The sequence below is a fragment of the Poecilia formosa genome, unplaced genomic scaffold (genome assembly GCF_000485575.1).
Source record: "Poecilia formosa unplaced genomic scaffold, Poecilia_formosa-5.1.2 Scaffold219, whole genome shotgun sequence".
Classification (NCBI taxonomy): domain Eukaryota; kingdom Metazoa; phylum Chordata; class Actinopteri; order Cyprinodontiformes; family Poeciliidae; genus Poecilia; species Poecilia formosa.
In genome coordinates this window covers 106,956-132,229 of record NW_006800158.1, presented here as the reverse complement: position 1 = coordinate 132,229, position 25,274 = coordinate 106,956, and the positions used below count along the sequence as shown (strand labels likewise).

At 40.5% G+C, this 25,274-nt stretch overlaps 3 protein-coding genes and 1 long non-coding RNA gene across 5 annotated transcripts in view; 1 reads left to right on the top strand and 3 right to left on the bottom strand.

Annotated features, from left to right (window-relative positions):
* LOC103149187 (intestinal mucin-like protein) overlaps positions 1-5,901 on the top strand; it is a 15,662-nt gene extending 9,761 nt beyond the window's left edge. For both annotated transcript variants that reach the window (XM_007568216.2, XM_016679767.1), the window contains 10 exons: positions 184-215; positions 301-469; positions 1,096-1,191; positions 1,691-1,731; positions 2,546-2,761; positions 2,883-2,984; positions 3,176-3,304; positions 4,835-4,874; positions 5,004-5,124; positions 5,567-5,901. In XM_007568216.2, coding sequence (XP_007568278.2) covers positions 184-215; positions 301-469; positions 1,096-1,191; positions 1,691-1,731; positions 2,546-2,761; positions 2,883-2,984; positions 3,176-3,304; positions 4,835-4,874; positions 5,004-5,124; positions 5,567-5,768 — 1,148 coding nt within the window. In that variant the 3' untranslated portion in view covers positions 5,769-5,901. The remainder of the gene's footprint in view (positions 1-183; positions 216-300; positions 470-1,095; positions 1,192-1,690; positions 1,732-2,545; positions 2,762-2,882; positions 2,985-3,175; positions 3,305-4,834; positions 4,875-5,003; positions 5,125-5,566) is intronic.
* A 1,164-nt stretch (positions 5,902-7,065) lies between these two features.
* On the bottom strand, positions 7,066-13,643 carry tollip (toll interacting protein). Its single transcript, XM_007568215.2, has 6 exons — positions 13,430-13,643; positions 11,145-11,294; positions 10,702-10,884; positions 9,489-9,641; positions 8,083-8,167; positions 7,066-8,015 (listed from the first exon to the last, which is right to left on the bottom strand). Exons 1-6 carry the CDS (start codon positions 13,460-13,462, stop codon positions 7,792-7,794), a joined length of 828 nt encoding a protein of 275 aa, XP_007568277.1. The 5' UTR covers positions 13,463-13,643; the 3' UTR covers positions 7,066-7,791.
* Positions 13,644-15,039: 1,396 nt separating this feature from the next.
* Positions 15,040-25,274, bottom strand: part of spg21 (SPG21 abhydrolase domain containing, maspardin) — a 16,550-nt gene continuing 6,315 nt past the window's right edge. Inside the window, exons 2-8 of the mRNA XM_007568213.2 lie at positions 19,329-19,490; positions 18,824-18,904; positions 18,176-18,321; positions 17,991-18,099; positions 17,757-17,864; positions 17,524-17,664; positions 15,040-15,583 (exon numbers count right to left, since the gene is read on the bottom strand). Coding sequence (XP_007568275.1) covers positions 15,458-15,583; positions 17,524-17,664; positions 17,757-17,864; positions 17,991-18,099; positions 18,176-18,321; positions 18,824-18,904; positions 19,329-19,490 — 873 coding nt within the window. The 3' untranslated portion in view covers positions 15,040-15,457. The remainder of the gene's footprint in view (positions 15,584-17,523; positions 17,665-17,756; positions 17,865-17,990; positions 18,100-18,175; positions 18,322-18,823; positions 18,905-19,328; positions 19,491-25,274) is intronic.
* LOC107838201 (uncharacterized) overlaps positions 22,949-25,274 on the bottom strand; it is a 7,514-nt gene continuing 5,188 nt past the window's right edge. Inside the window, exon 2 of the long non-coding RNA XR_001664252.1 lies at positions 22,949-24,513. This is a non-coding gene — a long non-coding RNA (uncharacterized LOC107838201). The remainder of the gene's footprint in view (positions 24,514-25,274) is intronic.

The following is a 25,274-nucleotide window of genomic DNA, read 5'->3' as shown; positions in this document are numbered from 1 at the left end:
AAGTTACTGACATATTTCAGAGTTTTGAAGAAATGAGCCAGTCAATGGAGCTCAGTCACATATACTCCCCAGTTATTTTACTGGATTCCTCAGACCTGGACCCTGCCCTCACACCCAATAAAGCAGCAAATTATTTGTTAATCATAAATACTCTCTGTTCCCCTTTCTGTGGTTTGATTGCAGACTGTGTTGGACCAGATGGAAGACCCAAACAGGTGAAAACTGCGCCCAACACACATCTACATGTACTCCATTAAATCATAACCAGTAGGTCTAAACTAGCTCATCTGTACCCACCAGCCAGGGGAAACATGGACCAGTGAATGCAGCAACTGTGAGTGTGACCAGGACTCCATGAGTGTTCGCTGTGAGCCGGTGATCTGTCCTGAGGTCCAGAAGCCCAACTGCAGTGAGCCCGGCCAGCAGCTGACCAACACAACCCAAGGCTGTTGCACCACGCAGACCTGTGGTCAGTTATGTTACATGATATCATGTAAACACATCGCTGCTAACTGAACCTGGTAACCGATAAATAAGGCTGTAAGCTTAAGCTTCCATTAATAAAAATTATTGTCTATAATAGAATCAATGATCACCTAAAACAGAGTTAATACTTAGTTAACTCCAAAATTATTCAAGATTTAGGTTCAATTTAATCATTTTGTTTTTACTGATAAGTTTTTTTTTCTGACTGGATGTGATATTACTATTTTTGCAACAGCACAGCCAGAGTCCAGACGTAAACAGGGAGTCTGTGAAGAGATGAGGATGATATGAAGACCTGACTCATGTCTGTGTCCTGTTATCAGGAGTTTAAAATGCTAAATAACCTAATCTCTTTTCACGGTGTAGCCATTGTGACCTCAATGATAAACTCTGATAATGATCCTGATGTTCTTTATGTTTTTGAGTTTGGTGCTGCTGTGAGCAGCTGATTGGTTGATATTCTGAGCTCAGACTTCCTGGACAAGGTCCAGCAATAAGAGCAAACAATACAAATCAAAACTTCAGAACTTCTGCTTTGATTCTTGTTATTTGTGATGACAAAGTTTAATGCAGTTTTACAGCAACATGTGTTGCCATTGCCTCCAACAGAATGCAACCTGAACCTGTGTGCTGGTCCTGTGGCCTGCCCTCTGGGCTTCCAGCTTCATGTGTCCAACAGGAACTGCTGCCCGTCCTACGAGTGTGGTGAGTGGCTCCAGTCTGGACCAGTTACTGCATCGGTTCTGGATGCCAGGAGAGGATTTACCTCCTAAGTTAAAACACAACAAAAAGGTCCAACATGATAAAAGACATGACCAAGTAGGCAGCCCCGTTCTCCCTACAGTCTAACTACCTCCTGCTTTTCTTAACTTCCCTTATTAATAACAGTGAAATGTGCAGTGTATCTTCTATGTATTCAATGTTTGATTTAAATCAGTTTACAACCTGCTAACGATCTGATTCTTCACATGTTAAACCACAGAACTGATGCAACTAATTCATATTGAGGAAAGTAATTAAACAGCTATGGTTTTTCATAAACTGTAGATTAAATAAGTATAAGAAGAACTTTGTTTAACATCAATGAGTGAATTCATATAGTCGTTTTAAGTACAGATTTCTGTTCACTTGAAATAGAGCTGGATCATTTATTTTACATAATAACCATATTAAAACCCAACTTGTCTCCTTTCTGTCTCTGTAGTTCCTAAAGGTGTGTGTGTCTATGACATGACTGAGTTCAAGGTGAGGAAACTAAGCTTATTGAATGATTATCCCAGACTGTTTAGTTTGCTATCAAAGGATTTATTTTCCCTATTAAAACCTGACATGTTCTGTTCTGTTCATAACCATAATAGGTATTTTCTTTTATTTCATCTTTACCACAAAAGAATGATGTACAGTGTCTCAGTCATGCCCACATCCACTCCTGCTGGCCAGTTTGGTTAGTTCATTTAGGATCCACATTGAGCCATTGCTGCTACTCTTCTTACAGTGGTTCCATCACTTCATTACATCACTAAAACAATTATTAGGAATTGAATAAACACAAGATTAAAAGACACAGAAGACAAAAAAGATGCCTCACTTCTCAGCCTGTGACATGGTCACAACTAAAACATTGTAATCTGAACTTTTGATTGAGATGATTTGGATCCTAAGGTTGTTTAAGTCAACAATTCTTGAAAATAGATCAAATAGTATTTAGATTTTTTTCCACTTAAAACCAGAAAAATGTCTTATTAGTGAAAAAAATCAGCCAGTGAAACTATTTTATCTATATTCAAACATTATTGATGTTTTTTTATCTTGGTAAAAAGTTACTTCTTAGTTATTTGTGTCTTATTTCATGTATTTTACTTATTTGCACTAGAAACTAGAAGAAAACACTTTGTAAATTTTGTGTTTTTGCTGTAGCATCCAATATCTTTTTACATTTTTTGGACTTTACCTGTCAGACTATACTAGCTCAGTCACTGTAAAAAGAAGCAAATCTCTGGAAGAGCTTCTTTAGAGTTTAACGCCTGAGGAAAGTAACTAAAACTGTGTGACTTTACAGCCTGGTGCAAAGATAACAACACTGCAGACAGTAACAGAAGCTCCACTGGAGGCGTCAGGAGATGCAGCGCCACCAGGGACAGGAGGAGATGGACAGGAGGAGTCTTTCATTCCTGCAGCCTGTCAAGAGTGTTACTGCGGCCTCAACACACACCCCACCACCAAACTCAATGTCATCACATGCAGACCTGTTGTCTGCCACACAAACTGCTCTGAAGTAAGAGAATTCACAGAACATCACTCAGGATGCTGTTGCACACATAATGAAAGTGGATCTGGTACCAATCAAACTCCTACAGGTTACCATGGATATATTCATTCTGTCTGTCTGTCTGCAGGGGTTTGAGTATCAGCCTGCAGCAGGTCAGTGCTGTGGTTCATGTGTACAGAAAAGCTGCATTCTCACCACTTCTGGGAACAACACAGTCCACATCATTGAGGTCAGTCAACATACTGTGTTTATGTGTTGTGAAAATAAGAGTTGACATATTAATCACAGCAGTATGAAGCTATGTAGCCTTTAGCAGTACAGAGCAGATCTTTCATTCCTGACCTTACTGTACATGCTGTGTGTGTTTTAAACACTTTCAGGTCTGCTGCTTTTAGCTGACTGCTCTTCATTTCTGCTCAGGTCAACAACACGTTTGTCCTACCTGGTGATAAGTGTGTGCAATACACATGTGAGGAGATCAACGGACAGAGTGTGATGAAGGAAACAAGGACCAGTTGTCCTCCTTTCAACCCCCTGAACTGTGAACCTGTGAGTTCCTCAAATGTAGACAAAAATGTGGACATCAATCTTCCTAAACTCTCATGTTTGATCACATTTGAAACTATGGTAAGATGATGGCAAAGGAAGAAAAAGACAAAAATCTTGTTCAACAAAAGAAAACTTGGACTGATGGATTCCTTGCTATAGACACAAAAAGACATACACAACATCTCACACTGTTTGGGACACTGAGTGTGTATGCTCATGCAGTATTTATTTACATGACTTTCAGTTAGCAGTTGGCATTGCCACTAAAGTTTGTGTGAGAGAATCATCACTTTTCCTTCTATTCTAGAACCTCAAACAACTTAATATTAGGTGATTCTTCAATGTTTCTTGTCAGTCATCTCAGAAAATGAAACAGTCATTTTACAGAAATGTATTATACATAGTGTAAAGAATTTCAAGCTTTTACTTTTTGCATTTTTAATGGATGACAGGTAAAACAAAAATCTGTTTCATAAAATCAAAATATCACATTACATCAAACAAAGCAGATGTTTTAAGCACAAATGCCAAGTCTGTACATTTCTATGCACTCAATACTTGATTGTTCCTCTGGCATGAATTACTGCTTCAGTGCAGCGTGACATGGAGGCTGTTGGAGCCTATTAAGAATTAGATAAATTTATTCATTGCTAAATTAATTTCCACAGATTTAATGACAAATTAATGGTAGCTCAATTTTGTATATTTAATTATGTATGTATTTAATTGTTCTTTTTAGACCCTCCTCCTTGTCAGTCAGGCTCGGGCAGTGATTAACAGGCAGAAACAGCTGTTGGGGCTGAGCTGATTGTTTGGTGAAGGAGTGAGGAATGAAATGATTTTTGTACCGCAAATTAAGTTTTTTGTTGAAGTCAACTCGGAGATTACTTTTTGTTATGTTTGTAAGTAAAAGAAACCTTTTGGAAACAGGAAAGAGTCTCTGCGAGTGCTTTATTTGTTTTGAGCGAGTCGAAACCCTCCTCCTGGACTGCTCTGGCATTTTTGTGTTTTTTGGATATTTTGAAATGCGAGAGTGGACGTAACAGAGGCCATCAGCCTGTGTAGGTAATGTAGGCTCAGCATGTTCTAGCAAACTGAGGAAGATGATAAACCAGCAACACCTTTCATCACTGACCCAAACTGACCGACTCATTGGAGGAGTTAAACTTCCAGAACTTTCCAATCACTTTATGGTAATACTGCAGATCTCGCACTACAATCCCAAGGTCAGATATTTTAACATTAACCAACTCAGTGTGCTGCAGAATAGTGAAGTGGAAGTGAAAGGATTTTAATGTGTAAAATAAAAAAAGTCTTGCATGCATTCATGTTCAGCTTCTTTTACTCTTGAGCCCTTAAAACCTGAATCATGGAATCACAACAAAGCACAGTGATTGCTGTATTATGCAGTAGTGTTAATGCTTTTTCAAGAGACTCTGAATTTGCTAAACTCATCCAGATGGACATTAACTTCCCACCGCTTCCATAAAGCTCTGCTGCTCTCTGCTAACCCGCCTTGTTGTCCTGCAGGGAACTGAGACGACCGACGCCTCTGGCTGCTGCACAACCTGTAAGTTTCCACATCCTGCATGGAGGCATGAGCTGCAGCACAGAACACACAACATACAACACACAACACATAGCACAGGAACACACAGCACACAACACATGGTGTATGACGAGCTGTGGTGTGTTCCAGGTCGGCTCCAGAGTGTCTGCCAGGTGGAGAGTCAGCAGATCATAGTTGAGGTGAACCACTGTGTCAGTGCTGCGCCAGTCAATGTTACATCATGTGTGGGACACTGCAGGAGCTCATCTATGTAAGAATGTTTGGCAATATTTCTGGAGTTCCTAATCTTACACTGATGCATAGAAGATGTTAGGCATGAAAACAGAGACATGTTTTGTAAATACCTTAACGTAAAATAAGGATAACTGCAGTTAGTTTGTGACTCCAATCTATGAATGGAAGGATTTTACATTGTATCTTGCAGAACCTGGATAACCAGACTTAACTGTTGAGTTTGCATTTTATTTGCATGTCTAAATGTATTTGTCATTTGTCAGCAAACTGAAATACTCTATACCCCTATCATGTCAAAATTTGTGAAAAATCTTTTTACTAAACATCTATTCACATTCAAATGCTAAATTTAGTCTAAAGAATAAGTTTGGGGGAAGAGGAGCCATTTTAAATGGAGAACAGGTAGAAACCATGCAGTTAGAGGCTGACGCTATCATTGTCTGTGTGGATTTCTGCAGGTACTCAGCTGCAGCAAACTCCATGATGCACCAATGTGAGTGTTGCCATGAAGCCACAACCAGCATGAAGCAGGTGGAGCTGACCTGTGCTGACGGCTCCACGCTGCAGCACAGCTACAGCCAGGTGGAAAGCTGCCGCTGCAGGATGGAGACATGCTCAGCGGGCGCCACAACCAGAGCCCAGCACCGCAGGAGGCGCTGATCTGCTCCTCATTCATACCAGGGAACAACTTTTTCACACTTTATAGCACAATATGCTCTTCTTCAGAGTCTGTTAGAATTAAACTATGTCTGTATTTCTCACTGATAAGAAATAAAATATGTCTGCAAAATGATGTTTTGTATGCAGAACCTTTGTAACACATGGGGAACATTACTGAATGGAAACACAGTGAAGATTGGAGGAGCTCAGGCCCCTCTGGAGGGGAGGGGCATCGCTACAGGCTGATGTAACTAAACAATCTAAATAAAGTGTGTGAACCAGAAATTCAGCACACTGATTTATAGCTAAAATGAAACAAATAAATTTTTAAAATAGTTTTATTGAAGTGAGAAGCTGTTGTTGTATGCAGATGACTGTTCACATAATCACAGTGGTTGTAAATATAATTAGATGGTGTCTTTATTTGCATCAGCTGTCCTTTCTTACATAAACAAAGACAGATTACGTTTACACAAATCATATGGAATCATATGAAGCATTCAAACATTTTACATCACTTTTAAGACAGACACAGACCAGTATAAGACAGGGAGATATTTTAGATATATTTAACATAATAAAAATATATAACTTCATTTAAAGTGTAGCTTCCTTTTTCTAATATACTAAGATACTCAGAAATCAGATACAACTACATTCATTCGCTCTCGGTTTTCCACAAGGAAAATCGAGAGTGGCAGAGATACCAGCGGCTTAGAGCCCGGTGCAGCTTGTACTTATAGTGAGGTTCACTATAGTCCGGAAAATATGATAGTAACCATGTTATATATCTAGTCAGTTTAGTTTCAAAACTGACAATCCAGTTTTGAAACTAAACTAGCTATGAGAGTTGCTTATACTTTGACTAGTTTCCCAATACTCAGATCAGTAAACTCAGTGGCTTCTTTCAAAGGTCAGCTAAAAATTTAAATCTGCTTTTACTTAAATTTGTTTTGTGTATTTATTTTGTTGAAGCTCTTTGTGGTTTTTATCTTGAAAGGTGCTATAAAAGTAAAAAGTTTACTTTGATCCAGCAACTAAAATTGATCTCTACTTGTACAAAGATGTTCTGTTGCCTGCAAAATCTCATCTCAAAAAGTCAGAACTACACCTTTAAAATCCTGGAGATTGTTTAACAGGTGCTGCTACATGGGTACTGGTATCCATGTATCCTTGTGTCCGTGGTGTGTGTTGTTGTGTGTCAGTCTTGTCAGACTGTGTTCAGTTCTATATGAAACTGATGAAGATAAAACTAATGATTGCTTCAACTTGAAATGAACAAAGAAAAACTTCAAAGTATTTTGGCCTCAGAAGCTTTATTGGCAAGCTAATCATGGAACAAAGCAACATAGTCACGCCGCACTTCAGACACCAAGGTTCATTAACAAGCCACTGCACAGACACTTTTAGATTTTATATCAAAATAACTTTAAAATACTTTTCTTAGTGTTTTTTAAAGTTACATCTAAGACAGTTGTGTAATATTTCATAATTTCCTTATGATGGATAATTTACCCCAAATTTTGTATTGTATAGATTTCTATATAATTTATAGATTTTTCATATAGCTAACATTTTATGGCTAAATGTGAAGGAGGAGCTGTACAACACAGAGACACAAACACTATTCAGCTAAAAATGCCAAAACAACCGGCAGATTGACTTGATCAGTGCAAATCGAACCCTGAAGTCGGCAAACCTTCAACAACTCAAACCAAACATCTACACACTCCACTGCCAAGTCCAACCTGTACACACCTGGCTGCTCCTATCAATGCAGCAACTCAGAGTGTGTATCTACACACACTCTTCTAGGCTAACTGAACTGAGAGGAAACGGACCTCTGACCAGCAGCCGGTGGATCAATCTCAGGGTTAAAGTTCTTTGGGAGAACTGTGTGTACATGTGGAAAGCTGCAGTAGTCTCTCTGTGGGCGATAGCTGACTGGTCATGGCCTCCCTGCTGCATCATGCATGTATCTGTTGGAATGTCTGCTGCCCGCTGCGCTCTGCTGCAGCTGCAGCTACAGCTCCTCGGTCATCTGCAGGAGGGAGTTGATGGCGGCGTCCTTGTTGCCCTGCTGCGCCTCCAGCACCGTGCGGACCACCTCCTTGTCCAGGTTGGGAAACATGTCCTGAAGAGCCTGCAGATCCTCCTCGCTGCACACCGGGCCCTGGCCCCCCATAGCCGGCATGCTGCTTGGTACGGCCATGGGCACCACACCCTGATTATAGACTCCTGGCACCCCTTAGAATACCAGACAGACAGTGAGATAGCAGCCATTGTGTGTGTGGCGCGTGCGTGTGTGTCTTACCTGCAATAGGCACATAGCCTACTCCTTCCTGATAGACAGAAGGCATTAGAACGACAGGCTGGGTCATCATTGCTGCTGGTAGGGACTGGAATAAAGAGACGATTACCATTAGAACAGATGGTTGCTATGGATACTTGTGATACTCATTGTAATGAACTTGTTCAGCTTTCTCACTCAATCTAAGCTTCATTATGTGGAAATAATGCAACGCTGGTCTTTAGGCAGCAGCTTCTATTGGATTTATGTCTATGCACCATCAGGGGAAGGAGTTATGACTTTATCACAGCAGCAAAACACAAACATCTGGAGTATCTAGAGTGACGTGTCACCGTTGGGTCTTTCCTCGACGAGTTAGCACCGAGTGTGGGATTAGAAAATATCTATCACTATAGAAATGTGATGATCAGTAACAATAAAAATATGTCCAATAGAATGTTCAATAATTTTACTGAACTCTGATCCAGAATCACATGGCATTCTGGGAGATACACGTAAAGGAAAGGGTCACTCTTTTTTTTACCTAGCAACAACCTGAATCTGCTGTGCAGCAGATTCACCACTGTGATCCCCTGAAGCCCCTGAAGCCCCCAGTAACAGTGTTACTGGCATTAAACAACACTTAATACAGTGGGGGGGTGGGGGGCAGAGTAAAGCCTGGTGATCTACCAGGCTTATAACACACTGAGGGAAACCCGGGAACCTGCAGTTACCTCAACTAAAACTTTTATTTAAGTCCCACCACTAATACTGACAACACTGTTGACTCAGTTTACCCGAGATCTTACAGAAACATTCATAGACTAGAAATATGATTTAGCCAAAGATCTGAGCTGAAACATTCTGACTGTAACCATGGGAGCAGCAACTGCAACAACAGCAATTCATAAAACTGTCTAAAATCGAAACACTTTACCATGAAATATCAATGATGTCACAAAGTTTCCTGGAGTTCTAGTTAGTTAACCTATAGTATTGTTAGAGTAAATCTGTAGAACAGCAGGTATGTGTTTTATTCATCATTCAGTCAGATTTATAACAGACATGGAAATCATTCAGAATATCAACCAAGGCTTTAGACTTCTGACTATTACAGTTTCCTAAAATCTGATCCCAAGTTAGTAGAAACAACAGTTAGTGCGTTACCTAAACATGCCTCCATCTCTAATACACGCACGCACGCACACACACACACACACACACACACACACACACACACACACACACACACAGACACACACACCTGTCACTACTGCTGATCTAGTTTAGATTTCATTTTAATTTCTGGAGAAGTTGGAAATAAAACTGTTGGCGTGGTTCACCTGTAAGACTAACATCTTTATTTCATCATGTTGGATTACAAAATGTGTGTCAGTTGTTAGACTGTGTGTGCATGCGATTGCACTCACAGCAAATGACATGACCAGGTTAATCATGCCCTCCTTGTCGTCTCCCTGCCTCCCACTGAGGCTGAACCACTCGTCCACCACGTTCCCGTCCCTCAGGCCCTCAGGAATGGTGACATGTGTCCAGGCGATCCTGTCATCCATGGAGAACGCTCTCTGCACACATACACACACACACAAAGAAACAAATATAAACTCAGACCAGTTCAGCCAATTTAGGATCTTTTCACTAGAACACACAGCTCCCATTTCAAATATTTATTCATATTTTCGAAGACAGATATTAAATAAATTCTGAAAACATAAACTTGAACTGTTTTATTTATTTAAACTGAATTTATTTGTTCAGATGGTTGAACTACAGTTCAGCCCATCAGCAGTGTCCACCTACAAGTTCCAGTTTCATCTCTGTACTTTAAGTTTAATCTCTGTACTCTGTACTTTGGTTATTTTTCATCAATCCTTGGTTAATATTTGTATTGTATCGATGATTAACAATATACCACAGACCTAGACTGTCTAGACTCCAGATCAATAAATTAGAGATCTAATTTATTGTGCAGTGATCCACTTTTTTCAGTTTTGATTCCTGAGGTTTAGTATCAGACGATACAGAAAATCAGCTGAATTGAGTTCAAACATTTTTTTATCTACTGATGTGCTGCACCAGTACAGCACACTTAAATACACCAATAGATTCACAGGTTTTGTCAAACATGTAAAAACAAGATAACTTTAATTTGTTCAGTCAGTGAAATAAGCAATATAACAGCAAATATAAAATGAATAATAAGGAAACTAAAATTAATAAAAACATTTTGTTGACTGTCTTGGTCAAACAATAAACATAAACTGCAACAAACCTTTTTTAAAATTGTTCAGAGAGGGCAATTAGGCATTCTAAATATAATATCAAATAAAGCATGATGTCACCAATACCTTATCCAGAATTGTTTTTCAATTTTGGGACAGATTCAGATATTAATATCGGATTAGTGCATCGCTACAATAAAATCAACACAAAATATTTTCTTCAGGTAGATATTTTAAAAAAATCAAGTAGTATTCATATAATCCAGGACTCCACAAAGCAGGAGTGCTCCTCTCTCCTCTTGCTAGCTCCACATTTGTGAAAAAAGATTACATTTATAGGACTTTAGTTTGTCTTACAGGTGTGGATGCTCAGCTGTGCCCCCTGCTGGGCAAAGCTCCTCACCTCATCAAAGATCTCCAGGTAGAAGGAGTCGACCCCTGGTGGTACCGTACACTGGATCACTTTGTTCCAACGTGGGTTCTTTGCTCCGTTATGAGCAGTCGGGGTCTCGTAGACCGCATAGCCCAGTCTGATCCTGCAGTACGGATCCATCCGGGTCATCCCGTAGTTTTTAGCCAGCTTTGCCTGCACAGGTAAACACATAGCAGCGATAGTAAGGAATTAAATACAAGCTGGCTCCAATAATTTCAAACTGTATAATGGAGTAAGTGTGTCCAATGGATGGGAGAAAAAGAGTTCAAATCTATGATAAGGACATAACGCAAAACACTTTCATACATATGTTCAGCCTAATAAATGCAATTTACATGAAGAATAACAAATTGCAGAGTCATTAACATACCCAGCTAAATACACTAAGTTGCCGCTTGAACAGTCCATCTTACCTGGACTACAGTGATGCTAAGTCGGCCCACGGTGTTCACCGAGCCTCCGTACTGCAGCTGGCGGGCCGTGTGGGCGTCCAGCTGGACCTGCTGCTGCTGCTGGGTGGGAGCGATCCGCAGGAAGTCCTGCGGCAGCTCCCCAATGTACACCTGGAGACACGACCCACTGCTGAGGACGAGGCAAGGCCGCCACCAAACATGACTAACAAGAAGGTCTGGCACCAGAACTAATTCTGCTGGTTGATAAATTGTCCAAAAAATTATTGCAATTTATGCCCCAGTCGATTTATTGGATTCAATTTCCTTCATTTTGGGAGATTGGTGATCAGCTGATACTTACACGTGAAGCCAATCTTATCTCCAATCTTATTTACAGCAGCAAAAGTCTAAGAATCAACCACTGTCCTCTGCTCTCCCTTGAGAGCAGAGGACACTGGTCCTCTGCTTTCATTACTGACATCACAAGGTCATGTCCGTCACCCCACTGTTGCAAAGTCAGCAACTTTCTTGCTGTATTTAAAAACATTTCAATAAAAAAATGTATATAATTGGCTAAAATCAAAATCACCAGGTTAGGCTTTATAAAGATCTGTAATCGGCAATCGCCCATAAAAGCAGTGCATGCCTAGTGCAATAAATAACATTTATATAATTTTAATATAATATAATGGTAATGACATTACAAATACACCCTCTGGTGTTAGTTGTTAGCCAGTACAACAGTCCCTTAGTCACTTCACTTGTTAGGAAAGTTTTCCTAGCCTGCTGCAATTACTCTGTTGCGTTAAGCTGCTTGTCAACAACAATTTTACAGCCCATTACATAGGGATGCTCAGATATAAAAATTCAATCAATATTGATAGCCAATATTAATACTGCTGTTATGCACTTTCTCTATTTTCAATTAAATCTTAGAATTTAGATTAGTTAATTTTTATTTGCTTATTTTCTAGTTGATTTATAATTAGAATTTGTTTAATTTTTTATTTAGAATAAGTTCTTTGGTTAGGAATTCACTTAATTAATTTCAGTTGGGATGTGGGTGTTTCACCGTATAAATAGGTAGGCTTTAGGTAACTTATTATGCACATGGGTGGCCATAAGTTTTTTTTTTACCAGTCTATTTACTGATGACTGAGACTGGTAGAATCAGTCTACCAGTCTCAGTCATCAGTTGTCAGTCTGTCAGTCAGTCAGAGAACAGGTGCAGGAATCAGAGCAGGAGAGTAGCAGAATCCTGCGAAGCCTGTAACTTTTTGTCTGAACAGTGAAATAAAACAAACAAAGAACTACATTTTGACTTTTTGGACTGTGTAAGCCAGAATCCACGATGACTAACCACGATGATAGGTGACTATTTGAGTTGTATTTACCTTTTCTTTTGATCACCTTTAATTCTTGAGTTTTTTTATTTTTGAGTTTGAGTTTTCAACAAATAGTCACTACATGGGTGATAATGGACATTTACCAATATCATACTGATTATATTCCTTACACTTATGACGCTGTAAAAGAGATCACACCGACTTCATTCTCTGCTTCAGTTGAATACTCCATAAACTTGCACTGCATCACACTTCCATGTTTTCCAAACAAGATTCTAAATTAAATTTGCAGCATGTCTGCTGGTAAATGGAAATTTAAATGATGCATCATGTTGGGTTGAACTTGCAGGGAGGAGGCGCTGAATGTTGTTTGCCCAGCCCAGGGCACCGCACAGGCTAGGACCGCCCATGCCTGAGTCATCTGGAAGGTTGATGCGTCAACAGCTCTTTAATGTATTTTATCCTGATGTAAACTTATGTTTAGCACATACACTAGTCTGAATCTGTTGTCAGCGAGGAAACGCAGTCATTAAAGAATCTGAGCGCGGCTCAGCCTGAAGAACTCCTCAATCATTGAGGTTAAAAACAAAAAGCAGACATGATACGATCTGATGAATCCCTAAATGTGGTAGAAGAAAATCATTTGTCGGTGTGTCTGTGTGTCATGATGTGACCGCAGCAGCTCAGATCTGACAGGGAACTGAATAGAGAAATGAGAAGCTGTCCAAGATGCGGAAAACATTCAACAAGAAGATGAAGCTAGCCCCGACAGGACAGAGGCTAGCTGACCAACAGCTAACTAGAGGGTAATTAGACGATAAATCCGAGTATACGAGTCTGTCAGAGGCTGAGGCTGAGCTGGGAGCCCGGCTGGCTGGCTGTCTGTCAGTGAGAGACAGAAATCAGGACACAAGTTGCGCCAAGCTGTCAGTCAGTCCTGGAGTTAACGCAGTCCGTTACCTGTCCCCTCTGGGTGCTGATGGTAGTCGCCATGTCGTTCCTTCAAGAACTGGGCTCAGACACTGTCGAGTCGTGACGCTTCTTGAAACAATTAAAAAAGTCCTTAGTGACTCATTAAAAACAACCGAGCTTCTGTTTTTGGGCTGAAACTGACTCCGGAAATGTCTTGCTATTGAAGATAATGGTGCAGTGCTGCCCCCAGTGTACGGCGGTCTGCTTCCTGCTTGTTCTCGCTTTGTAGCGCAGTACCGCCGCTAACCAGCAGAGGGGGCTAGAATCAACCATTTTCCCCAGTCAAAAATGCAAAACAAAACAAACAAATTTACTAAGTTTGTCTCCTGTATCTCTACAAAATACTTACCTCCTCCTTTTCAATGCAATTTGTAAGATGCTACTTTTATTTACTTTTAAAAACTGATAGAAAACATTTCTTATTAAACATCCTCTTTCTATGGTGTATTCCGTGTATTCCTAACAATTTAGAATAACTTACATAAGTTTTTAATAAATCTTGTTTGGTCACAAAGCAAGATTAATAAATTGGATATTTTCTTAAATTTGTTTCTTTCAATCCCTTTTTCAATATGGACACTAATGAGTAATACATACAGCTTCCTGTCACCCAGTGGCGTTGCTTCCAGAGTAACAATTTTTTTCATCTGCTTCACACCATATCTACCACTTTCAGAGCCTGCATTGCCAGAGCATCTACTGCTTCATGCCTGTATTCCCATCTGAGAAGGGATCCACATAAATCTCACAATTGGATGTTTCATTCCATTAAGTTTTTATGTTCAGAATTCCAGCAAACCTCTGGGGGAAGGTTGTGGAAAGAAACCCAGAACCTTTGGGTAATACAGTTCAAAAGCAATGACTGAGGAAATGTATGTTTGATTTTGAGGACATTAATAAATAAGTTGTCATTTAGCAAATAAAAATTATTTTGGTAATTCTAACTGACCCAAAACAAGAAAGGGTAGGTCTGATTTCACTTCAGACTGTGGAAAAAAAATAGACATGTCATTATGCAGTGGTCATAAATGTCAAGTTTCAACTGATTGTCATTGACCCAATTGTCATTGTCGGGTCCTTGAGATAGATATGAACATAAAGCTTGTTCATATCTATGGACCCACTCATCCAGGGTCAGAGTCTCTCAGGGCAATACAGTCTTACAGACCTAACAAGCACCAGCTCATATTCAGTCATGTTTTTGGACTGTCAGGAGAAGCTGGAGTACCTGAAGAGAACACAAGCATACAATGGGAGGATATGCAAAATCAATGCAGAAAAACCCCAGAATCCAGGACCCTGTTTGCTGCAAAGTATTCCTACTAGGAACTACCGTATGAAGATTGCCATTTTCATAACATGTTGAGATTATGATTCAAACCATTTTCTTACTTTGAGATTACATAAAAGTGATTATATGTCTTTGGAACAGACATGACAACATTGGTCAACTCAAAGAGTTGGATCATTCATTTTAACATTAAAATTCAGTTACATTCATCGTCTCCCCGGTTGTCTGAGCAGGTTTGCACGGATGGTGCTTCTAGTACTTGAAGCACTAAAAATTTGTTGGAAAAAAAAGACAAAAGCCAATAAAATATGAAATCAAAAAGAAAAACTGTATTCCAAAAAAACAAAATTCATATTGGTAAATTACGCAAACTTTTAGACGTACAGTGTATCTTTGTATATCCAGTGTGTTCAATATTCTGTTAACAGCTGGCACAATCTACTACAATTTCTCTTTCAAACAGATGTGAACACACCATTCAGGCAGCTTATGAGTGCAAGAATCATTCCACAAAAGGCAAGGTGTTGTGTATGGTTTCCAGAGCAAAGCAGCGGTAATGTACCACACGTCAATATGAAAATATTGCTTCATCTGACAAATAAAAACATTCTTAGTTGAATTTTTGATTGAATGTTAGACTCCACAGAAAAGTCCCTGGAGCCTGGTGTGAAATGAGCTCAGGAATCAATGTGTCCTGGTGAGCCAGACTGCAGGGCAACGTCGGCTCATTGGTTGTCCTCAGAGTCCTGATTGTAGCTCAGGTGGCTCCGCTGAACCTCCAGCTCCTCTGCGCTTACCATGGCAGGATCTATGGCAGCATACCTGGTTCCATGGAACTGACGCAAGTGAATCTGAAAAGTAGTACAAACCAAAATGCCGTCATTTAAAATTTACATCACATCAAATAGATACTGTTTTGTGGACAGATTTCTGTCTGCAGGGAAGAGGACTTTGTCTAAAGTAGATTCACTCTCATCACTTTTGTGAAAAAGTCACAATATATCATAGACATGATGTGATACTCTTATAAATCTGTCTGGTCCTCTTGTAAACACAATCTGCTTTGGAATAAATTTCTTAATTACATTTCATCTTAAATGAAATATAGCCGAGGATCAGACCGCCGAGGTTCCCGCCTTCGGCCACCATCCATCCCACATTGCACCTGACCCCTTTAACCTCTCCCACAGGTGCTGAGCCCATGTGAAGGGGTACCTCATCTCCTCTTCAATGACCCCACTCTGTTTCCATTGGTGCTCCCTCACCCAGACAAAGTGCATCTTTGGGTTGACTTTGTCTGATCCCTCACCTAGAATCAGTTTGTCTTGGGTGACCCTGCCAGAGGCATGAAGCCCCTGACAACATAGTTATTAGAATCACTGGGACACTCAAAGCCCTCCATCACAGTATTGTGGGAACCCATGGTGGGTCACTGATTCTATTCATAACAGAATAAGTGGACAGAATTTCTAAGCGCAGCCAAGGTGTTGGTGAGATCCGTTTTGGTGTTCTCAGGATCATGTCTCTGCTCTTTGCAGATGATATGGTCCTATTGCCTTCATCAAATCCGGATTTACATCTTTAGCTTGAGCAGTTCACAGCTAAGTGTGAAGTGGTTGCAATGAGGATCAGTGCCTCCAAATACGTGGTCGTGAGTCAGAAAAGGGTCGACTGCCTTCTGCAAGTCAGAGATGAGCTCCTGCCCCAAGTGCAAGAGTTTAAGTACCTTGGGATCTTGTTCAAGAATGAGGCAAAAATGGAGCAGCCAGGACACACTGTGGGGAAGAGAGAGCTGAGTCAAAAGGCAAAACTCAATTTACTGGTCGGTTTATGTTCCCAACCTCATCTACGGTCACATCTCTGAAGCTCTGGGTAAAGACCAAAAGAGCAAGATTGCTGATATAAGCGACCAAGGTGAATTTTCTCTGTAAGGTGTCTAGGCTCTCCCTTAGAGACAGGCTGAGAAGCTCAGTCATCCGTGAGGGACTCAGAGTAGAGCTGCTGCTCCTCCATGTCAAGAGGAGGCAGTTGAGGTGGCTCAGGCATCTGATTAGAATGCCTCCCTAACCTGGTGAGGTGTTCCAGACACATCCCACTGGGAGGAGACCCAGAGGAAGACCCGGGACATACTGGGGGGACTATATTTCTCAAATGGCCTGGGAACGCCTTGGGATTACCCTGGAAGAGCTGGAACAAGTGACTGGGAAGAGGGAAGTCTGGGTCTCCCTGCTCGGGCTGCTACCCAACCCCCACACAGGTGGAAGATGATGGATAGATAAAGTCACAAGATATCGGTCCTTTAAATAGAAAATGGTTCTCAGATCACAAAAAAACTCATCTTTCAGATTGATCCTTGTAATAAATGACAGATTAATATTTACTAAAGATGATCAATTTTTGAAACATTAATAGAGTTTAACAGAATCTATTACTCTGTTAAATCAGCTTGTCCAGGTATGTTCCTGCCTGAACAGGGTTTAAGTCAGGAGCCCAGTTAAAGTCAAGATGAACTTTGAGGTATTTGCAGATAATTCATCCAGTAAATGACCAGAAAAGTTTGTCTGTTGGGCAGGTGATAAAAATGCTTCCCAAAGATTGAGAATACTCCCAGTAAAAAACCTTTTCTGCATCCTAAGTTACAGATCTTCCTTGGTACTCAGAACAATGAAAGCTTCCTGGAATACACGCAGGGTGTTGGTCCATTTCTGGTTGCAAAAAATAACTTTCCTCACTTCAGAGAGAATGCAAATACTGTAGATTAGTGGGTTAAACATTGTGAATCAGAACCAACCTGTATGTAAAGGTTGACCTCAGCGCTCCTGCACAGATATGGGAAGTTTCCTCCAGTTTTCAGATGTGCCCGTCTAGCATTGGGATACAGTTTATACATCTCTTCTTTGGCCTCCAGTGAGAGGGCGCTCTGATCAAACACCTAAACATCAACAACATAGCTAGGTCAGACGTGCTTGGAATACACAGGATAGAATCAGATAAAGAAGATAAAAAAAACCCAACAGAACTTACATCTATGATGGTCACAGCAACATCTTTTATTTTGTGAGGCTCAACGTAGGAGTTCTGACAGTTAAGTGTTAGCCTTGAAGCTAGCTCGCTTTGGCTCAGACTCTCCAGCTGTATTAGGAAAACACAGACTGATGTGGTTAACACATAAACACAAGCATGAGGATTCAACTTTTAATGTCAGGATTCAACTGTTAATGTCATTATTAAAGCTGACTGACATCCATGGTTGCATACCCTATCTACCATGAAGTCGATTGCATCTGCCATCTTAGGGTCCACAGGTCCTTTAGCAAAGTTTCCCAGGACAATCTTCTTCAGCAGGAAAGCTGGCATGAGCCAGAAACTGGCAGCAACACAAAAGCAGCATGAATGAAGAGACTCTAAAATGAAACCATCATGTGAGAGTGAGTCAGTGGCACCTGTTTGCAGTCCATGTCTGGTGAAATATGGACGTGTCACTGAATGAGTTACACAGGATCAAAGAGTGCACTCTGGGAGACTTGTGAGTATACTCTGCAAACTTCTGAGCCAAGAATCCTCCCAAAGACGCCCCGAAAAGGTGGACCTGAGAGTGACATGGGATCAGCGTTACACAGATGTCATACACACATCACACACATAAACCAGCCATATCAGGCCAGGTAGCTTCCAAATACATAGCCAAACACAACAAAAGGTGCGATACCACCAATGATCATGGGGATGGTGTGGCACACCTCATGCATGACTAGTGCAAGGAACCAAAGAGAAGAAGAAGACCGAAAAATAAAGTTAATCTCCCTCCACATACCCTGATGGCTGCACAGAAAACTTCTGTCTACTGCAAAGCCTCTTCTAAAGTTTTTTTCAGAGAATGTGAATTATCAAAATGTCCACCTTTATTTTCCTCTGAATGAACTCTGAACTGTCTTATGATGGCTATACTGCCTAACACAATGGCAACCTAACAAACACATTAAAAGGATGAGGTTGTCTTTTACTCGACACGGTAACAGACAGGGGGACTTATTATTGTGCATCAGGAGACATAAATGGGCCTCAAGGGATCTATGAAAACAAAGTTGGACCTTGTCCAGCTGAAGGTGATCCAGAAGCTTCCGGAAGCCATCACAGAACTCCAGGAGGTCCCAGTATACCGGATACTGCAGCTAAAACAGAACAACATATGATTATAACAAATATTGTAAGCAGCCAATATTTCTGATCACTTATCAATAAATTTGAGATTTGATACAAAAACAAATGTGAGGCATCAGGAATGGCTGAAAAGAGTCACAACAGCTTAATCTAGAACAGGAACAGGCTTTGCACTGCATTGGCTCTGTAAGAAGATATGGTAACCGCGGTGCAGGGGTCAGTTATGTAACCAGTGGGTTGCTGGTTCAAACCTCAGCTCCATCCATCTTAGCCGTTGTATCCTTGGGCAAGACACTAAAACTTTAGACTGTGAAAAGTTTACGTTTTTGTGTATTTCTACATAATGTCAGAGGTAAGATATGAGTGAAGCAGAGATGATTTATCCTCTTGTAGATGCCAGTGATTACATGAGCACTCCTGCTGTGGTGAACTCACCGAGATTACCCTGTAACCCCAGCCAGTCAGGGCCTGCACCTGCTGGAAGAACACCTCCGCAGTCCCACTGACTGGGGGAAGGAAGATGATTGGACACCTGATACTTTTTGGGCCGGCATCATACAGAGACCACACCTTGCTGTCGTCATCGTCAACAATAATCTGGAAAACATACACACACACGCACGCACGCACACAAACAAACACAAACACTTGTTCTGTAACCTGATGGTTGCATTTGTCTTAAAAATGATGTACCATACATTATTACACCATATTAGAAAGAAACAATCTTTATTAAATGCCCATAAAAATAATAAAAATACCACATCATGCAATACTATTCTACCTGGTCGCTGCTGTACACACATTTCAAGACATGATGGTCCTGGCAGCTTAAAGCAGTAGTCTCAAACTCCAGTCCTGAAGGACCAGTGTACTACTGTTAGAAGTCTCTCTACTTCAGCACACCTAGCTCTGATTGGCTCATCAGCATGAAGTCAAGTTCGAGGGTGAGGAAGTTTTACCATTTAATTCCAGTGTGTAGGACGATGCACACATCTAAAAGTTGCAGGACTCTGGCCTTCGAGAACTGCAGTTTGAGATGGCTAGCTTCAGCAGGTGGTAACTAGGCCTGTCACGATAACAAATTTTGCTGAGCGATTAATTGTCTAAAAAATTATTGCGATAAACGATAATATTGTTTCAAGACCTTTTGACACTGATTTAATGGAAATGACGTAATAATGCATTCAATTTTCTGCCATAGATACATACATTTTATTTTCAAAAGAACACATAACACTGGAACTGATAAACTAAATAAACAAAACAACCAAAAACAAAAATAAAATGGACTCTCAGTCTCAATTAACAAAAAACGTACTTTAATAAAAACTAAACAACATAAAGCCAAAGTGGAAATAAATACTGCATTCAACCAAAAGAGTGCAGATTATGAAGTCTGTATACTATATTGCCCTTCAGTAATCACTAGATTTAAATAGAGAAGATGGGCACATCCGACTACCTAATGCAATAGTTCACACTACACGATTTTTTGCCCCTATTTTCCCCTTATGATAATCTTAGAATGTTGGCCGATCTAAGATTGTCGCTGGTGATTTCGTAACCGATCATCCCGTAGTGTGATGTAGATAGTCGTGGCCGCTCCGATCTAAATCAGCGGTTTTCCTCGACTGGGAGCTTAACGCTGAATGTGACAGGTAACCAATCAGGAAGCGCGGATTCTCCTCCGTGCTTTCTGAGGGGAAATAACGAGGGGAATCCCAAACAGCTGACACGGCGCAACCCAAAATCCAGCAGACATTGGAGATGATATGTGGAAACATTAATATTTATTCAACATTTCGTGCAAAGAATATAGAAATGAAGCCAAATTGTTACCGCAGCTGATAAACCCGGTAACTTTTCAGCTGTTCTTCGTTAACGTGACATAAATAGGTTATAATGATTTTCATTCAGTCAGGACTTTACGCTGACTCTAGCCACATGCATTGCAGGTAGATTCTAGTAAAGCATTGACTAATGCCTGGTTTTAAAATTAGTTAACTGGACTTGTAGCCATTATTTTGTGCCCATGTCATGTGGCTGGACACCACAAGGCACGACGAACCCGATCGAACCGTTATACCTAGGATTTCTGTCGGCTAATGGTGGTCTCTCAGGTTTTGAAAATGGGCCGACAGTGTGCGCTAGTGTGTGCGCTGGGCATTTCACTAAGGAAATAGGAAGGGAGGGTCAGTGAAGAGCACCGGAGTTGAGCCTTTTTCATTCAGAAAGAAAAAACGGCAGGAAGAGAAGATAAAGCCGATAATTAAAATGAGGTCGATAGGTTTAATTTATCGTGCGATTAATTGATTTATCCTTTATCATGACAGGCCTAGTGGTAACTGACTTTTTCTCTTGATTATTAATAAAGTTTTTCCTCTCTTCAAAAAGACTTCTTCAGTTCTGAACATATGGGAGTCCAAATAGGTTTAAAAGTTAAAGAACACTCACAATAATAAGGTTAGTGAAGTTACTGATGAGACAATTAGGACACAGGAGTTACTGGTTTTTCCCTCTATTGAGCTCAATGTTCAGGTTTTGTTGAAAGTGGCCAAACCATGGCACTTTCTAAGCACAATGTACCAGTGCATTTAAAAACTAACACCACCCTCAACAAGAAAGTAGTTCACCCGAAGGACAAAACACCCAAACACAAACTCAGCGGTGGGGCCCTGTCCAGTAAGTAGTGTTTAAACCTCTATGCTGGAGAAACTACACAGCAGCTATACAAAAGAACAGCCCAACACAGAAGAACCAGCACTTCACTTACATCTTAGGGACAATTTCTTGAAGACAGCAATGTGGACATTTCACACAGGAATACAGGTGGTTTGAGAGGAATGAAAGAAGTCATCTGTGTTAAATATGAAAAACCAACACTAAACATAAGAGACGGGTATCAGAGTTCATCTTTCTAACCTACTCTTCGTAAGGAGTAGGTACACTAATCTCACGATGCAGTATGATATGTGATATTCTCACAATATGATATGTGATATTCCTACAATACGATGTATATCACGATATTCAGCATTTGATGCAATTCGCTACATTTGTAAGATTTTCTGAGAGATTTTAGAGGGACAGAGTGATTTTGATAACATTTTGTGACTGTTGCACAGATTTGGATTGAATTAATTGAACTAATGGTGTAATAAATGTTTTTGTTATACATTTACTTGGTTTAAATGTTAATTGTGTATTTGGTTATGCATAAAAGGAACCTTTTTTGTCTTATGTACTTATATTAGATAATGTAATTTATCTATTTAATTTAATTATTTAATTAATTGTAACTGGTTGTTTACAATTGGTTGTAATTGTACACTGGTTGTGTAACATGCCATTTTTAATGTACATGTGCAACTGGGTAAAGAATGTCATCTGTGATAGCTGTCATTTAATTCCTGTGGATTTGAAATAAAATTCAAAGTAGGATTTAATGTATCAATACTCGGGGATGAAAAATGGATACTTTCTGAGTAAAATAAATTTGATAAATATTGTAGAACCAATAAAATTACACAACCTTAGTCAGGAGGCTGCTGTAAACCTCCCTGGGGAAGTTTACAGCAGCGTTCCTGGAACTGTGCTCAGACATGCAGTTGGTTTTGGAGAGCAAGACACTGAGGGGTTATTCTGCCCACCACTCTGGAGATCTTAGCAACAGAACCTTCACTGAAAATATCATCAAGGCTGTTCACGTAAGTATCTTGGTGTCTTGCTCGTTGACTTAAGCACAAATTGGGCTTTTCCTTTCAAAACACATTTTATTTTTCTCTTAAAATGAAGAAACAGCTTACCGCAGCAACATTTTTATCCATTTTTTGTAAGACTATTGTATGGCAAAAATAAAGATTTTTAAAATGTGCAACTTTGACTGCCATTTTTTTTTTTTTAAAAAAAAGGTTTCTCAAAAAACAGTCATTTTAGGCTGCAACAATTACAAAAAACATTGTAGAATCCTGGATGTAGCAGTGGGACTGATTAAAGTCCCTCTAGAGTTTGTCAGATGTAACAGAGCATTTAGAGGCTCTCCCCAGGATTAACATGAGAAGCATTTTTATTCATTGTACAAAATAAGTGATGTGCATCTAACCAACCTGGAGGTGAGGTATCCTTGATCAATGCACAGTGCACTTTTGTAAACAGATGGTTATAAACAGATCATAAAGTGTCATAGTGAGAGATTGGTGGCTTCATGAAGAATACACTCATTTATTGTCCCGATATCAACTTCAAGACAATTACTAGTCAGTGGTTCAAGTGAGCGACTTGGTTAAACTAGTTTTCCAGTGTTCTGTCAAGCCCCCCCCGCCCCCCGAGTGCCTCTGTGTTCACAGTATAGTCATGCCAATAAACAAGTTTACAGGTTTACAGGTTCAAATGCCTCAGTCTCTTCCCTTCCCATGCGCTCTGCCAGCAACAGCGTGTCAGTCCATGTCGGTGCAAAAAAACAAAAACAGGACAGTCTGATTCTCCTGTTAAGAGCCTCTTGCTTCATAAGGACCATCTCTAAACAGATTCTCCTCTCTTTTCTTCATGTGTGGAGATGATATTGGGTCATGCAAAAAGAGAATGGAGACATGTTGAAAAAGAAGACTGGAACTCCCTCATTGAACTGAACAGAGTGTATCAAAAGAGAAAGCTTATATTCCTTTCTCCACACTTCAGCCCATAAAGTAAAGATGCTTGGATTCATGTGTTCACTCTTTCATACAGGTTTGTTTGGACACATTCTCTTGTTTGAATTTATGACATACATCAACAGGACACCTCAGATGTTTCAGATATTGTGGCCTTATGTGTACAATCTTAAAAATGACATAGGGCAGCTTTACGTTTTCTTTTTTAAATACGGCATGTTCAAAAATTGCAGCTAGACTTTGATATTTTAACATTTCCTCACAATATTCAGAAAAAACCCTCATACAACATTGATGCTTACCTTCAGATTTTCCAGTGAAAATCATGCCTCTCTCACAGCTTAGATGCAACATGTGAGCAGAGTGTGATCCAAAGGCCCCTCTGAGTGGAATCATGTGACCATGACTGAATGAGCTCAGTGCTGCTGGACAAACACCTTTAGTCCTCATTCAGGGCAGAAAGCAGCAAGTTTCCACCGGTGAGGCCAAATAGATTCTTTGATTAGCAAACAATCCACTCCTGATAAGCTGCTGATGCACCACAGTTCAACACAGAGTCACTGTGAAAACCTCACATCTGAGTGGAACCGCAGCGACATGGAGTGAGTGGCTGATTATTTAACACTGACAGTGGCCTGGAGTACAGTGTAAAACTACTGAATAAATGGCTGTGCTTAATCCAACAGGAGAAGGTTAGTGGACTAGTCAAAGTCCAGTCCCAGATCAGCAGGATTTACGTTGTAGCTCTTAAAAAAGGAAGGTTTTAGCAGCTGAGCTGCTCAGAGTTGGTTGGGCTCAGAGCACAATGTTTGGGAGGGTTTGACTACATGCTGAAGTCTGGTTTTAGATCGACATACACCAGCTGAGGAACATTCCAGCTGACTGCATTCATTTCAGTTGTTCAAGTTTATTATATCAGAATAGCAGGTGACATTCTCAAACTATGAACTTACTTTCAACTCACACTTCTACAGGGTTTCCCCTGGGGCTAGTAAAGCATGGCGGCCCGCCATGCTTTACTAGCCCCGCCGCCAGGCTAAGCGTTGCTTGTTTACGTTTCTAGGGGGAAAAAAATTTAAAAAAAATTGTTTTTTTTTTTAAAGCTGGGCTGCAAGCGTTTCTTTTGCTCTTAGCATTTCACTAGCAGAGCAGATTTATCCTAAAGGATAGGTTTATAATAGATAGGTTTATAGTTTATGCATTTAAACCCGACAGCGTGCGGACCAATCACACCGCTGGCGCCTCTGCGCTTTGCCTCGCACGCTGCCGCTGCTTTATGTCAGCGGGATCGCCCACGCCTCCTTTCACTCAAACTGGACACAGGCTGACCTGTATGGATATTTACATCAACTTACTGTGAGGAATTATGATCCTTTGGAGAACTGTAGGTAAGAGTTTAAAACCCGCCGCGTTAGCTCTGGTGGCGCAGCTCAATGTGAACTGCAAGAATAACTTGTAGCGAATTCAGAGATGCGCGTTGTGGAGCGGCGAGAATGATTTATCTTTATGAACGAACAACTATATGCGGCGTTTCCATCTCAACACGCTGCCCAGCGTGTGGCTCTGTGTCTGTCTTCCCTGTAAAGTTTATGTCTGTGGTCCCGGTTGGCCGGAGAGTTTGTGGATAACGAGCAGCGCTAACCTGATCATGCAGGTTCAGCCCGGTGAGGAGCTTTTGCGCTCTCCTCTGAGTCACACGCATCATGCTGATTTTATATTATTTTATTAC